Source organism: Larimichthys crocea, chromosome III (genome assembly GCF_000972845.2).
Source record: "Larimichthys crocea isolate SSNF chromosome III, L_crocea_2.0, whole genome shotgun sequence".
Lineage (NCBI taxonomy): Eukaryota > Metazoa > Chordata > Actinopteri > Sciaenidae > Larimichthys > Larimichthys crocea.
In genome coordinates this window covers 46078694-46095401 of record NC_040013.1, presented here as the reverse complement: position 1 = coordinate 46095401, position 16708 = coordinate 46078694, and the positions used below count along the sequence as shown (strand labels likewise).

General features: G+C 39.6%; 1 protein-coding gene across 6 annotated transcripts in view; it reads left to right on the top strand.

The window, feature by feature from the left end:
• cfap46 (cilia and flagella associated protein 46) overlaps positions 1-14598 on the top strand; it is a 50281-nt gene extending 35683 nt beyond the window's left edge. For 3 of the 6 annotated variants that reach the window (XM_027278425.1, XM_027278426.1, XM_027278424.1), the window contains exons 42-59: positions 222-341; positions 1551-1736; positions 1960-2133; positions 2582-2679; positions 3045-3115; positions 3760-3938; positions 4165-4271; positions 4633-4703; positions 5164-5337; positions 7996-8075; positions 8435-8495; positions 8588-8620; positions 8865-8973; positions 9099-9214; positions 13184-13265; positions 13483-13619; positions 13777-13872; positions 14092-14598. In XM_027278425.1, coding sequence (XP_027134226.1) covers positions 222-341; positions 1551-1736; positions 1960-2133; positions 2582-2679; positions 3045-3115; positions 3760-3938; positions 4165-4271; positions 4633-4703; positions 5164-5337; positions 7996-8075; positions 8435-8495; positions 8588-8620; positions 8865-8973; positions 9099-9214; positions 13184-13265; positions 13483-13619; positions 13777-13872; positions 14092-14204 — 2007 coding nt within the window. In that variant the 3' untranslated portion in view covers positions 14205-14598. The remainder of the gene's footprint in view (positions 1-221; positions 342-1550; positions 1737-1959; positions 2134-2581; positions 2680-3044; positions 3116-3759; positions 3939-4164; positions 4272-4632; positions 4704-5163; positions 5338-7995; positions 8076-8434; positions 8496-8587; positions 8621-8864; positions 8974-9098; positions 9215-13183; positions 13266-13482; positions 13620-13776; positions 13873-14091) is intronic. The other 3 variants (XM_027278422.1, XM_027278423.1, XM_019274569.2) reach the window with 3 other exon arrangements.
• The last annotated feature ends 2110 nt before the right edge of the window (positions 14599-16708 follow it).

Sequence of the window (16708 nt, the reverse complement as noted above, 5' to 3'; positions counted from 1 at the left end):
TTTCTTTTTTATGACAAATTGTTCTACAGTATTAGCTCTGGTAACTGCATACTTTTCTAATAAAAATAACCTGGAAAAATGTTGTTACACAGGATGAAAAGTTTATAGGGATTAGAGAGATGGATGTGGCAGAAAAGCTTAATTTTCATGGTTTGTGATCATGAGGGGATTTTATACTAACCATGATCATTGTTCTGTGATCTTGAACTAACTCTGTGCAGAAGGGGGCCTGGTCTGACCCTAAAGCTGTTTCCATGGAGGATGAAGAGGATTTAGAGAAAGACAGAGGATCCAGTGGAAGAGAACCTATCGTGACCTCCACTGAAAGTGCTGAGCTGCAGGTACATACCTCCTGACAAGTGACCCCATCATCTCTGACTCATCTCTAATGGAAAGTCTTTATTCTGAGGTTCATGGTGTATCTCAAATGCCCTGGATATAAACCTCTGGGCGCTCTGCATAGTTCTCATATTAAAAGTCAGTTTAGAGAGATCTACTGTCCACATCAAACTTGCTGCAGAATAAAGTGTGCTCAATGTATTATTAATGTGGAAACATTTTGGAATATTGAGCATTGATAATGATGTATTACTTCTAATATCTAGATGCCATTTGGATCGTATCCTAAAGAGATAAATGCCTTCGCAGGCAGCTTTAATCAGTTAATTTATTGCAACTTTGCCATTTGGAGACTTAAACGTATTTTTTCCAGACACAGCGAACGTGCCTAGCCTGATCTCATGACACTGACATGAGATGTAATGAAAAGACATTGATATTTAAAGATTACAGAAACTGTAACTATAAATATTTCTGGAGTGACCTACAAGATAGGTTCACATAGTTTTAACCTGTCTTAAAACAATGCTCAAATGTCCATGTGCATATTTTAAGAGTAATACATTGGCTGCAAAACCCACAATCCTCGCTGTGTACAAATGCATTCTTAAGTTCAACTGAAGCTAATATAAGGCTTCAGTAGTCTTGAGTATGCCAAATTAAGAAGATATCCTCCGGTTATTAAATTACAGTCTTTTTTTTTTTTCAAAATCCCCTCTTTGTGATCATATCCGTCACTCCCAGTACATTTAAGCACTAAAAAGCCAGTAGTAAGCCTCTTGCTAGATTCAATTGAACTTTGGAAAGTATTTTTGCAGAAAGACAGGACTGTGGATCACTGACATCGCAGACAAGTGAGGGAAGAATCTCCCAACAGACAGTGTGGTGAAAGTTTCAAGCAGCAGTAATATTGTAATAACTTCTTGTGCATGTGAATAATATCTTACAAAATAATTTCCTAATAAGTAAACATAAGCTTTGAGTAGAAAGAAGCTGGATCAAATATGTTTGCATTGTACAGGTGACTTATGAAAACTTGAATGAATGATAGAGATATACTACAGTGTGTTGATAGTGTTGGAATTTATATACAAAACATTAATTGCATATGTATTAAATGCAAGTGTACTTTCCATTTATGGGTTGATTAATTATTTTTAGTGTGCAGGGATGTTAATCTGCTGTATTTTGTGTGTGTGATGTCTGATTAGCAGCAGAGGAGGCGCAGAGCCCAGCAGCTGCTGGCACAGGCCAGTCAGACTCTGGCTGAAGCCATCAGCCTGTGTCTCCAACACAAGCTGTCCTCCTCTATTCTGGCTGATGCCTCCATCAACATGCTGGAGTGTCACGGCCAGTCTGACCCTGCAGTGGCAGGTCAATATCTCGCCCTGTTTCAGGTATTGTGCATCAGATCCTAATGTGCATTGTTATTACAGTTTGGTACATTGTACTACGGCATGCAGAGTATCATGCAGTAGGTCAGTAGCAGCAACACAGTCCCAGCTTCTGTACCCAAACATCATCTTCACTTACTTAATAGGATTCTCCAGGATATCATCACTTACTATAATTCTGGCCATGATCAACAGCTCCTTCATCCATCTTCTGTTTTATTCCCAGAGCTCTTGCGCCGTTACTACGATGGCTGAGGTTTTAAGTTGTGCCTGTGCTGGCACCAGCATGTCCCAGCTGGCCTCTCTGTTCAGCCTACACAGGAAACTGCTCATCTCTCGGGAGGAGAGGCCCAGCAGCATGCTGAAGGGAGCTGTGGACTCCCTCAGTAGCTTCTTCAAGGTACAGGGTCACCAACACTGCCCCCCATACCCCCATTTATGATTTATGAACCCTGTCATACTCAGCCTGGTAAATTCCCTTGATTGGGGACGTGATACTGGTGCTGTTATGGCCTTTGCTCTGAATGCACAGAAAGATTTCCAAAAGTACTGGAGCTGCAAACACACTTCTCCTTTTTATTCCACAGCATGTACAGTAGTTTGCAGTGAGAGTCTGCAGTCTGCACTCTGTCTGAGTGTTGGAGATGGGCTTATATAATCCTACACATCACTAATGTTTAAGGGGTGATACTGTGTGGAGTCCCAAGATCTTTTGAGACCTGTAAAAAATATCAGTGGGATTCAGCAGCACCTTCTTCCTAATCACAAATCTTCACCCCATGTTCAGAAACTTTTTAAAGTCATTTCAAGATAAATGTGTGATCTTGAAATTACCTTCTTGTTTGCAGGCTTTCAGCAGCCTGACCATCAATCCCAGCCATCTAAACATCCTCACAGAGCTTCCACCCAACCTGAAGATCATGTTACTTCAGCACTCTGAAGATGGGTAATTTCTATGTTGTCCTCTTCTGTTTTCTCTCACTCTTTCCCTTTCTCTGCATGCTGTAAATTCTGTCCTTATCTGCCTCTGAAATTAGCATGGTAACACACGAGTAAATGACTGCAGGTCACAGAAGTCACATTAGATTTAGGCTGCAGTCATATCTGGAGCAGAAGGGGCCTGCTGTGTTGAACACCTACCACTAGATGGCTGACAGTTCAAACTGCTGTACTGTATGTGCACTTAAGGGTGGAGATGGAATATATCCATGTTATTTAAAATTTAAGATGTTTTAAATAAACATCTGAAGTAGTGTGTACAATAAATGGGTAACTTGTGTGTGTGTGTGTGTTTGTTTGTTTTGGTTTTAGGTCAGAACTTTATGGAGCCTTCTATGAGATGACCAAAACAAATCAAAAGGGAAAGACAACACAAGTTACAGGTTGAGTGCATTTACATTTTAAAACAGTGTTCAGAACATAAAGAGCTGCCTGACTTCCTGTTTGTATGAGAGATGTGGGGCTATTCAAACCAGCTTGAAATGATCTAAGACTAACATGTTCCAAAGCCCTGGGAAATATGCTCCACATTGCAAATACAATGTAGCGTTGTTGTCAGCATTTAAATGAAGCCAAATGAATTTAGTATTCACAGGTAACATTTATCTGCAAGGCAGATGAAAAGTTCAGCTTTAATGAAGACAAGCAGAGAGGAAAAGTGGAGAACAGTAATCTGTATTTCCCTTTGACCTCTGCGCTACTGGCCTGACATGGAACACCAGCTTTTATAAGTCATCACAGGGTATTAGCATACTGTATTACCTACTCACATGACCTTTTCCCCGAACCAGTCTGGCATAAGAAGTTAAAGGAATTGTGTGGGGGGTGGGTGGGGGGGGCTTGCCTGAGAATAAGGACAATTTCATAAAAGAGAGAAGACAGTGAGGAGGGAAAAACAAAATGAGACAGAAGAAGAGAGAGGGGCATCTGTCAAAAGAGAAGAGGGGTTCTCACAGGGACCAATTACAAAGCCTGTATGTCTCTGTGAGTATGCATGTTTGATTGTGTGACAGTTCTGTTGTTGCAGGTACCTTGGCATGCTCTAAGGTGGCCAAAGTTTCAGTCTGCCCACAGGCTCTGCTGGCACTGAGGGAGCTCACCCAAACCTTTGGCCAGGAGACCAGTTATGCCCTCTACAAGGATGCTGGTTGGCCCAAGGCTGAGGGCAGGCTGGAGGTCTTTGAGGAGCATCAAATTTTTGACCATGTATGTCTTGTTGAGACTTCAACGCTTATTTCACTATATTAACATTAAGCTTCACAAATAAGCTCATTCTACTGCAATTATATGGACTGGGACAGCTGAGTTTTACATCCAAACATTGCATTGCTGCAATAGATGTGTGGATGCAAGTAAACATGGGTCTGAAACAATAAATACTACATCACAGCTACTGAAACTCCCTTCTCCCTTTTTCTGTTCTCCTTTACAGAAAACCTCTGCGGAAGAAATGTTAGCAGCTCGCTTCAGAGAAATAGTACAAGATATGGAGGACTATCTGAACCCACTCCTCACGCAGTTTGACTTCTCTTGCTTGAGGTGAAGTCCTGTAGGTGTCATCAGATTTCCAAAATTGACCACTACAAAGGCTTGACAAACTTCATTAGGTTCTTTTAGCCTAAGGACAGAAACTTTACTACTTTGAAGTGAAGATTTCACTGCTGTGACCGGTGCAAATGTCCTCTGTGACAAGTCTTTTCAAGTGTGTGTTCAAAACAAAGTCAAAGTGGTTTGCCTGTTAAGTTATTCCTCTGTCTGCGCTCCCACACTGAGTTTACCCATAGCAAATTATGCATGTATTTTTTACATTTGTCACATCTTAAAATATCTGGTTTAATCTTACTTCCCTGCCAGACACAAGATAGCCTAGTCGTACTAATCCTCACCTTACCTCCCTCAGGCCCCAGGATGCATCACTGCCAGTCCCTGAGATGACCAAAACCAAAGATAAAGATGAAAAAGGGAGCTCAGGTAAAGGTAGAGCATGTTGGGTGTGAGCTTGCATGTGTCTGTGACACCCTAGGGGCCTTGTGGTATATCTTTACAGTGCATCATACAAACCACTGTTCCAGTATCTGCTGTGATTTCTATCTGTGTATTGGCACCCCATCAGCAGCTTTCTATTCAAGCAGGCTGCAGCTCAGCCGCCTCAGGCCAGCATTGTTGCAGTATGCGTGATTTAATGTCTCGCACAACACAACTACTCTGTGAGCAGTGAGGTTTGCAGTGCCAGTAAACTGTTTTAAGTTTCAACAGTCCAACAATTGTTGGAACAATTAGTACTGGTTAGAAATTGTGGACTTGTGGATTGTGAAGTGTAGCATTGCTTAAATCTCTACTAAATTGCTATGGTAAAGAAAAACAGTTATTCTGACAGAAAATATACAATATGTGAGAAAACGTTGTGTGTATGTGTGTATTTGTGCATTAGTGAAAGCACCGGCAGAACAAGGGGAGTATGTGGTGTTGCTGGCAGACCAGAAGTTGCTGGAGTTGCCGCTAGAAGCCCTGTCCATCCTGCATGAAGAAGGCGTCTGTTCTGTGTCACGAGACTTCTCCCTCCAGCTCCTCCACAGTCGTCTGAACAGACAGGAACCAGAGAAAGGTACCAGAGACGCAAATTTGCAAATCTCTGCCTAGGGAGTTGACTATTCCAATGAACATGCACCTGTAGAGAAAGAAGAGAAGTCAGTGACATGTTTTTGCTCAGCAAAACTGAATGAAACTGCAGAAAATGAGTGTAAGGTTGTTAACCCACGACTGCTAGAGGAAACACAATTAACAATTTTTAACTGTCTTGTTAAATTATTAAATTGACAGTGACATAGCAACAACACAGAGACACACATGCTTCCCCATATACATGAATATGAACATCAAAATAAAACTCATGTGAGATCTAATCATCAGTGCTAACAAAAGACATGCCTAATGCAGCACTTTATGTAACACATGTATTATTGGAAACCTTTTATATATATCTGGAAGTGCAAATGACTTGCATGGCAGGCGCACACAAAGGCCTAAATCCATCAGGAGATTTCCTGCTCAGCCCTAATAAAACAGAAACCCTCTTCAAAGTGTTATAGTACTAATGCTTTTTTCATGTCTCAGAGAATAATTCTCCTTATGTGCTGTATTAGGGTTTTATTACTGGCACACTCACTTTAATTCTGTTGGAATCATCATATGATATTCACATGTAGGTTTTTGTATGATAAGGTGAGACAGACAGTTATAGGTAAAGTAAAGAAACAACAAGATATGATTTAATTATACGTTCTACAAATGGGCCAGAACTGAAATCTAAAGTTTTTACTTCACCCCAAAGTCATAGATACTGTTGGAAACAACAGCCTTTCTGATGTTATCTATAAAACATTGTGGGACTTGTTTTCTTTCTTCTTCTACTTGTGGATGTTTGCCTCACTTAATTCTTCATCATAGAAATGGAATTTGTTCAGGAGAGAAAGGTCATTTCACATCCTGCTGGCATGCAGAAGTTCATGCAGCCATCCATGAACACCACGGTGCTTTGGATGTGCATTAACTGTGGCCACTTGACTCTGCCTGTAGGTTTGATTGTTTTGCTGTTTTTGGTCACACATAAATTAGCCACGACAATTGCAAAGCTGTACTTCACTCTTTTGTTTGTTGAGCGAGTAAGAAGTAAAGAGCACTTTTCAGTCAACAGGCAATAAAAACAGAAACAGACGAGTCTCATTTTAATTATCCACCACATTTTGTTCTTCTCCAGTCTCTCCGGGTTTTATTTTGAAGTACCACTATGAGCATAAAAAAAGGAGAGAAAAAAACCCAGTTGTCTTTTGGCAGTGTTGCTTCAATCTTTGGATGATTTCTGCACATTAATATTTTGTAAAGAAAAGAAAATGGGGTAGACAGAGCACTGAATCGAAATCTGATACTGCAGACATTTTTACCTTTTTAAAGGTTGAATCATTTGCATAACTTGAATGAATGTTCAAAGGTTACTATTATAGTGTGTGTGCGTGGCTATGTGTGTGCGTGTATGTCTGTGTGTGTCACCTGACAGTTTCATATGCCACAGACAGGAAACTACAAAAACATGTATTTCCATCTTTCAGTGCCTGGATCAAATGCATAGGTGATGATGAGACTTTTTTAAATTATTTATTATCATAATTTTGACATCTACAGTTTACCGTTGTGTCAAGAAGATATAGTGCCCGAAACCACTTTTGAAAGGGCTATTTGTTATTCTGTGCAGCGGTTTGCATGAAGTAACCACAGGACAAATTAGCACAAGCTATAAAAAAGAGACTGCCTTCATTTGGGAAATGTTTGTCTTTGTATGAATGTCTTAAATTTGTCTGCGCCTGTCTCTCTGAGAGTTGTTGAGTGATATAATGTACACATTTACAGTGACGAAATACATGCCCGCATATTGCATGAACAGTCGGTGCCCCAAGTACTATGCTTGTTTAGCTGTAGTGGTGAGAAAATATTGCTGCCATGTGACAAGTGATGCATTCATCCTCATGAAGTAAATGGTAAATGGACTGAAAGCACTGGTTTAGTTAATGATCTGCACATAAAAAGAAATATGTTTATAGAGAAATGTGTCTTTCTCGCACATCAAGGTGCTAATTGCACTGCAGAGGAAGTCTTGGTTTGGATATGTGTAAAATATAGGAAATCACTAGACAACCTGCATGGAGAACTCTGCCGTCGGTTCTCCGATTTTGGAAAAATTGACATATCACTTCAGCTGGTGTCTTGTCCCTTCACACAAGACCCTGAAAAGGAACCACATGAGTTGCAGTTGGAACTGATTGATCTCCAATGTGACATTGTCTTGAAGGAGAAGTTCAACTCTCTTAAACTGGATGAGTTTCATGCTTCATTAAGCACAGCCAAATTTCCAAAAATCCAGAAGATGGCACAGAGGATGCTGGTGTTGTTTGGCTCTACGTATGTGTGTGAACAGACTTTTAGTGTGATGAACACCAACAAAGCGTCCCATAGATCCCAGTTGAGTGATGAACACCTGGTATCTGGTAGTTTAACTGATCATCAATGTTTGATAATCGACATTTGCAAAGGATAATAGATGTCACAGCCATGGGAAACTTTTGAAACACTTCTCCAGTCAGTCACCATTAAATGTCATTGACTTTGCAGATACTAAAATTTTTATTTATTTTTTTTCCTTAGTCCAAATGCTGTGTAATCTACCCTGCTGACAAGTGTATGTATTAATTCTGCTTGCTGTTTGTGGCAGTTGAAAGTGACAACAAAAAGGAGACCAAAGGTGGCAGAGGAACCAAGGGGAAGGGAGATCAAAGCCAAGCCATCAAAGCAGTGAGTTCAGTAAATCAATCTGGGCCTGCCAGATACAGACAGCAATATTACTTTTACCTGCTGTCAGCAATGGCAATAATTTAAGTTCCTCTCGCCTCCCTTTTAAGTGTGGTTTTTCAATCAATTACATAATGTGTTTTCAGAAAGATCCTATTTCTAGCTTCTGAGCATTTATCTTCTGTCATGCACCACTTCTATGTTTTCCACCAGCCCCTTCCTTCTTTAGCTCTGTCTCCTCTGTCTTAAAATCCACTCTCATTTTCTCTCTATGTATATTTGCTTGAAACAATATGTGCATGAGTGAGTATGTACATTTTATGTTTGTTTTAAGCTGCAATAACATTCATTTATTTACCCAGGCGCCTGTGAATCGTGTGTTGCCCTCTAACACCTTCCCAGTGGACACACACAACTTCAAATGTATCTTTTTTCTTTCATAAATACTGAACCCTTTCTGTCTAGATCTAAGATCTAAGATAATACATAGATCAATATTCTTAACATACCTCCAGATATTGTTGACCCTCACAATGAAGGCAAGCTTGGTAAGTAAATCTGATATCTAGTAATATCTAGTAGCAGCTTTAATTTAGGTTCAGTATGGGTGGTGTGTATAGGAGTGTTGGGAGTATTTTTGAAGTCCTCTTTAGATTATATTCCTCCTTTAAAACCTTCTCTCTTTTACATTCTACTATTTTCTAAAATCGCACATTGCACCTCCAAAGTTAGCATCACAAGTTCAGCAAGTGGAAGGTTTCATAACATTTCTGCATTGTTGTCTATGTACAGGTACAGATGGGACCAGTCTGAGCGTAAGGATGAATGAAATTCTGGAAACCCACAGCCAGCATTCTACCAAACTGTGGGAAGGCTTCATGGGCAGCAAGCAAACACCCAGGTTAGAAGCTTTAGGTCTGTCTTGTTTGGTCTTTGTACTGATCATACTGAGAACCAGCTGTATTTTTTACATTGCAACACCTGATCATTTCTACACTGCTAACCCCTCCCTAAATATGCATCCAGCCTGTTCCAGATGCAGCAGCTGCTGCTGTGCAGATGCAGTGCCTTCATTTACCTGGGGATGGAGCCCTTCACAGCAAACATTCCACCTGCTAAACTAGCGCCAATGAATCTGTCTGGTACTGTATACACTCTGTTTTCCATCTGTGGAAGCGAGCATTTTTATTTTCGAAGGAATGCATATTGTTTTCAAAATGTTAGATGTCAACAGTCATCGTTGAAATGATTCTGAACATATCCACAATGAAAAGTGAAATCACAAAGCGTCTTGTGTCTACACGTCATTTTAAATACATTCTGAAGGAAAAATAGGTGGCTAAATACTGTAATGAATGAATGATTGATAAATGGAGCAGAGCTGTTTGCTGATTATGTAAGCAATAAATGGAGCAGTAGGCTTAATCTCTTCAAACACATCAATATATATATTCCTGTTCTGCCGTAAGAGGGTCAGTGAGTTTCACAAATCTTTGCTATAACATTTCCACAACTTCACAGCGTGCCTTACAGTCGACTACTGTATTCATTTCACTCTCATTCAGTCCTTCATGCTCTTCATGCTGTTTTGATTATAGCATCAAGCCATAGAGGAAAACACATCTGGAGACTTGAGTATTTTCAGATATTTTTCAGTTTATTCAAACTAAAACTCATAAACTTAAACTTAAACTTAGTCTTAAAAGAAAAATTCCTGGCTAGAACAGGCCTCTCAATTATTAGAAACATTTTCCCTCCCTCAGTATTTAAAAGAGAAATATGTAATTCCAGTCAGCATTTCACCTCCTCACACACACTCTAATAATAGCAATGTTAAATGGCTGCACTGTGACCTCTGAATCATATGTGTTTATTTGTAAGTAACTAGTAACTAGTGTTTGTATTGCAATAAACGGATAGAAAGGAAGCCAAAGTAACTACATGTTGATGACGATTTGTAAAAAGTCAAAATCCACACTGCCGGGTCTGTCTGCAAGATGACAAGCAGACAGCTTTAGTTTGGATCAATGAGGGCTAAGCTAATTTAAAGCTAAATCAAGTAAAACTTGAAAGTAAAAACTTTGTCTGGTTTCTGTATACTGTAATTATGAAATAGTATCTTAGTATCAAGCCCTGGGTGCTCATGGATGGCCAGACAGAAGATATCTGCCCCTCCACTTCAGCAGCCAGGTTGAGTGAAGATAAACCCACTTTTTAATCCCAAAAGTTTCAGAAATAAGCTCTGAACTCCAACGTGACTCTGGGTGTTTATTCCATAACGAGCCTCAGCAGCAGTCTGTTGGCAAGCAACAGCTCTCCGCTCTGCCTGGTTTCGGGTCATTGATACATTGATTCACTATCAACTCTCTTGTCTTGAGCCATAGGCTATGTGTCCAGAATGACACAGCATCCTGTCTCTTTGACTCGGACAGTGTGCAAAACCCTGCCTTTCCACCGTCATTAGTGTAATACATTCCAGTACAGTGTTATCTGTGGCAGATTTGCCCAAAACAGACACATTTTCCAATCAGATGCTAGATGCTGTGACATAATAGAAGGGCTTCAGAGCACAGAATGAAGAGAAGCTTAGCTTTGCAGTGAGGTTCCTAGAGGAAATCAGTGTGGAAGCTGATCACTGTCTGAGTCTGTCAGTATCATTCTCTGCTACTTCTTATCAGTTATCACAATTATATCAGTTGTGACGCATGCAGAGTTCAGGAAGAAATCCTGAACATTTTGTGTTATACTCTTAGGAATGTTGTATTGGCTGTGCCTTATCTCACGCTACTTCCACTGGACATTGATTTTGTCTGCACAAGCCAGTGTGTAGATGTTTTCACATCTGGTTGTAGGAACACACACTGCACCTTTTGAGAGTCAACACCGTCAGTTTTTGTTGTCTAAGTAATAAAGGATCATCAGATCTACATCCTCTTGTGTCTTACTCACGTAAGGATTTTTTCTTTAGTGGCAAAATAAAAGATAAATTTTGAAAATGCAATTTTTTAGAAATCTGTGCATTCATAACTGTGAAATTAAGCCTTTAGTTTATATATTAAATTAAACTAATATTAAACAGTATTACAACATACATCAGAACTTAAGATTCTTGTTGGGCTGTTATAATTATATATTTATATACTTTAAGCGTGGTAAATGTGAATTTGTTAAAAATGTTTTGTAACCTCCAGCCTGCACCTTTACATAGTTAAATAGCACATATCTTTATCTACATGAATATATAACATCAGTATAGTGTAAATTTAAATTAAGAAAATATATATTTATTAATATTTCACAAGAAAGTATGACTTCATCTTGATGTCTAGGTGGACTTCATCCAGTTTGACTGACAGAGTGTCAGGTTGGCCTTATGCATTGCCCCAGGCCAGACATATGTGCCACCCGCTAGCCCAGCGTTAGTGCTGCTAACTATAGTGTGACTGACACCATGGTCTAAATTCCAGCTGATACTTCACAAAAACACCAGATCGTTTCTACCTAATTGGCCATCAGGATATGATTAGGCGATGGCAGATGTGTGTTTCTCAGAAAAAAAAGGTGTCATGCGCTACATGCTGCACCATCTGCACTCATTTCTTATCTGGTAATTGTGTTACTTTATCACTGCATCTTTATCTTGTTAGTGTAATAATATTACATCTTAACATTGCTCTTTGAGGGACAAAACTTGATGACTGAAATGCTTCCGTGATAATGACTGAATGACTGAGGCTCACATCAGAGTGGACCACTGTTCTGGCCCCAGGCTGCTGCCAAGCAAAGAGGAAGGCGGGGTGTGGGTGGTGGGATAGCGGCGTCTTGCTTCAGACACAGACATGGTTGTCAGTGTATAAGAAGTCAGCTAGAATAGCTGCAAGGCACTGCCTGTCCTTGCTGCGGTATAGAAGATGGTAGATGACCTCGCTGACACACACATCTGGTGTCAGACACAAGTAGCAGGTTTCACCTGCAGGTCCAAGTGTGTGTACAGTAAAATCCGGTTCTATGTATTGATAATCTTTCTTCTCCTTGTGTAAAGTACACTGACCTTCATCTGTTCTCAAAAAGACTAAAATGGCCAAAATATCATGTTTCAGTTCATGTAGATACAAAGTGTACAGGGTAAGAAGTGTAGCACCGCATTCTGCTCCCTGAAAAGGATTTTAAGAAATGTTTGAAAGTTAATTAAACCAGAATTAGCAGAATAGCCCAAAGACTCCCAGTGTTATTCACGATAAATACAGTCATTTAAGTTTGTATCCTCATAGATTCTCAAACACAACGCAGCTGATATGCAGTTCTTTCTAACACAGAGAAAATTATATACTGAAACTATGACCTTTAATAATAACGTGCAGCATCACAGGGCACACCATGGTGTGTTAAATAATAGTCACACTAGTAGAATTCTCATCAGTCTTTTTTTACCACCTCGCTTTTCACATCAGGGTTTTAGATGATTACATATTTCACCTTTTTCCATAGCTCTGCTCCATCATGTCTCTTTAAATAGAGGGCTTTTTTCATTATTCTCCTTGACTCGCTAAACATAATAATAATAATTAAATTAGTGCCTTGTCATTTTAACAGACATTATAAATAAGATATTATTATCTTACACTAGCCACAACTCTTTTCTTAGAACTGGACCTCCTGGGAAATTATCTTGAAAGAAGCTAAATTAACATACATTATAGAACAAAGGTTTGAACAATGCCTTGAGGTGGTTTTGAGCAAGACTTTGGTTCTATATTGTTGCTAAAATATAGAATCATCATTATTGTTTGATGGTTTTTTTATCACAACTTCAACAACATTCTGCACTACTTTCTTTTACACCTCGCACACTGCATCACTTCATGTTCAGGTGGACACAAGAGCATGGTGGTGGTGGTGATGACTGATGCTGTGGGTTATTCTTCATTTGGAAATGTACAGGATATGAAAATGTCAAAGAGGCACAGGTGCAAGCAGTTCAGAAAGAACGTGACATGACAGGCCACTGGCACTATGTGTGTGTGTGTTGTTTGTGAAAACTTAGTTTCTTTTGTAGCAGAGCCTTATTTATTCTCTTCCCAGATAATGATAATGATGTTTGCTCTTCTCAGAGTGTCGCATGGCTCTGCTCTTTGACCTGGTTCAGAACCACGCAAGTGTTCACCGCCAATCAAACACTGATGTGTACAAGAGGTAAACAAAATAGCTTTGCTGAATGAAACGCTAGCTCAGTCCTCCAAATAAATGTGCACTTTCTTCCCTTCTGGCTTCCTTTTTACCTTCAATGTGTTGAACTGGATTCAATTAAATTAGTGATTACTGATGTTTTGGTCTTTGGCAGCATTGTAGCTTTTTTCGGTTTCTGGTCCACTCCTTCTGTCTCTCATAATCTCACTACTCCCGTCTCTAGTGCAGAACAGCTGGACTTGGAGAAACCTCTGAAGACTGCTATGCTGTTGAGTATGGGTGGTGTCGGCTGTGTCGTCCTCAATCAGTGGCACAGTAGCTTTCACCAGAACACACACAATATGGCCAGTGTTCTAGACAGTAGGTTTTTGAAAGAATAATGTCTTTCCACAATATTTTATTACTAACTGTCAACCTAGTTCAAACTAATTAAAACTCGTTCGACATTTAATTTATTCCCATGGGCATAATTAGTGGTTACAATAATACGATCTGTGTGTGTCACCATTTGATGCAGATCTACTGAGGGCCAGACACACCTCTGGCCAGGTCATCCATGCCCTGAGAAGAAAAGACAGTTTAGCGATACCAAATCAAAAGGTCACAGGATCAGGTACTGTATATTCTCCTCGTTACCTCATCTAACCTCACTTGCATTTCTATCTACTGTAAATAAATGGATTTTTATGGGGTCTATTAGACGCCCACAAATCTTTCTCTCTTTGCAAAGAGAAGAAAATAAACGTCCATCTGAATCATTCAGATTAACAATCCGACTAAGCTGGATTTTAAAATAAGCCTAATTATTGCTTTCTTTGGCATTCCTTTGCAGAACAAGCGCTCCTCGCTGACTCAAAGGAACATGATGTTCAGCACAAAACCACTCTCACGCCATCAGCCTTCAACTGCATTCTTTATGGACTCCCTAACTTAATTGTCACATAAAATACTGCATATATCAGTATTTCCAACTTCAAGTTCTGACTTCATGAAAATACTGATAAAATACTTGATGTTTTTAATATTGTTCACATTGTACACAGCAGATGCACTCAACTCATATGAAATGTATTTCTGTTTGAAAATGTAAATTCAGAGAATGCCTTTATCAGACACTGCAGTTCAAGCTTAATCCTTAATATTTAATAATATTTGTTGGTGCTTTCACTATGTTAATTAGTAAATCCCTACATGGTAAATACACCCCTTAAGAAATAAATGTTCCTACTGCAAGAACTGTGTGGCCCGAGGTTTGAATTCTGCCCTATTTATCATAATTAAGAGGAACTGCAGCACAGAGGTTGCTGCTTGGTATAGAAGTCACAGTCTAATTTTAGAATAGCATCAATATTTTGGGAAATAACTTGTTAATTTTCAAGATGAATTGATACCTTCTCGTTTTTATGCCTTGGATTTTGTTTGAATTAAACAAGTTATGACGTGTCATAATATTTAATCAGTGAGCTTTAGAGGCGCTGGTATATCCGTTTTGTTACCTATAATGTTGCCACAAATTAGACATGATGATGAGATTACTGAGCTAGCTATGCAGAGACCTGTACCCTTTAAAACTATTCACTAATTATTGATTAACATTTTTTAATAACATCATCTCTGCCTTAATGTTGCCTGATGGCTTTCAGAGCAAACTTCTGGAGACTTTTCTTGTTTCCCCTTTTTCTGACTTCTAACTTCGAAATAACTGCTGCTAACTGTCTCTCTCGGCAGCTTGTTTGTCTTTTCACCCAGGAACAAATTGGTTTGTCAGCCCTCTGGGCGACCAACAGATGTCTCTTAGTTGCCGTTATCCCAAAGTTCAACTTACGCACTTAAGTTAAGATCTCAGCCTGAAGAATTATGTCCTAAAGAAGGCTTGTGTTATCATTGTGTCTGTTTAGACCAACGGGAAGGAAAACTACAGCCAGAGGTTCTTCTGCCGTTTTAACCTTTGCATGCACTGTATTTATGTAAGTAGGCCAGAGAGAGCTCTTTGCAGCAGACTTATCACACACTGGATGCAGCAGAGGCCCAGGGGAGCATCATTTTTTCATCTTTTGGATAAACCCCATCATCGGTAAGCACATAAGGAGATGGTGGCAAATGAACTAGATGCAGCAATAGTAATAATGTTTAAGAAGGAGGGACAGTTTTGAGTGAAGGCTCTTGAATGTATAAAAGAAAGAGTGATTGCATTTAGAAGCCAGATTGAACTCTGTGTGATGCCATGGTCTTTAAAAAGAGTTGCCCTTTCTTTTTTAGTTTAGGCTAAAGATTCAAAGACAATTCCTTTCTGGTTCTTCATGTCAAGATTCTGATTCTGATTTCTGTGGATGTCGCCCCTGTCCTTGTCCCTGGCTGGATTACGCTCTTCCTTGTTCAGAGTCAATCAATCAGCCTATAGTGTTCACATTCATTCTGATATTCCCCTCTGTTTTTTGGCCAATCTGATACAGGACAATTGGGGCCACATGAAGCCATATGAAAACTTGATGACCAAAGAGATATTGCCTCTCATTTTATGTGTTATCACAGAACCTCATCTCAACACGGCTGAACATCACTCTATAGTTCCACCGTCTTGCCTCCCATTTTAATACCTTAGCACTTATAACACCATACATTACGTGAGTGCACACCTGTGATCTCCTCGATCCTCAGGGCATGACCAGTAAATCAGTTAGGTTTGCCATCCCTGACTAAGTTCTCTAAACACTGCACAGATGAGAGGGAAGAAAGGAAGCCTCCCAGAGGAAATTTCAATGAGGATACAGAAGCCCCATGCACCCCATGTGGAAGTCGATTATCAGTCAAACATCTGTTTTTTGGAAATCTATTAGTGATTGAATACTGCTGGGGATACAGTGCGATGCATCAGCAGTGCATCACCACAGCCATTTAGCATAATAACTGGAAACAGCCTGACTGTTCAGCGGAAACAGAATCCTCCTAACAGCACTTTTAAAACTCACTAATTAACATATCATTATATCTTGCTTGTTTAATCCTACAGAAGTTTAATGCATGTGCCTCCATAAAACCATAACTTGCCATTTTTGAAGTTTCTATACAGATGAAAAACAAGTCAAAAGAAACAAGTTAATTAGTGAGCTTTAAGGCTGCTGAGCCAGGCTTTCCATCTGTTCCCAGTCTTTGCTTTTAGCTAAATACCAACATGCTGATGCTAAGCAGTTACAGACCTAATGTTCACCATGCTCAGCTGAGTTTAGCGTTATAAAAATTAGGTTTATACTGTGTTTCAGATGTCTTAAATCATATGATGTGTACGTGAGTTCCTACTCACGTACACATCATATGATAAGCTAAAGCTGGCGGGGTAAGGTAAAGTCCGGGTTAATGTATAAATAGAAGAAGTCCAGAACAGAATGAGGGTCAGGGACAGGTCAAAGAGGGTACATTTAAATTGGGGAAATGCTAACTATTAGAGAGAA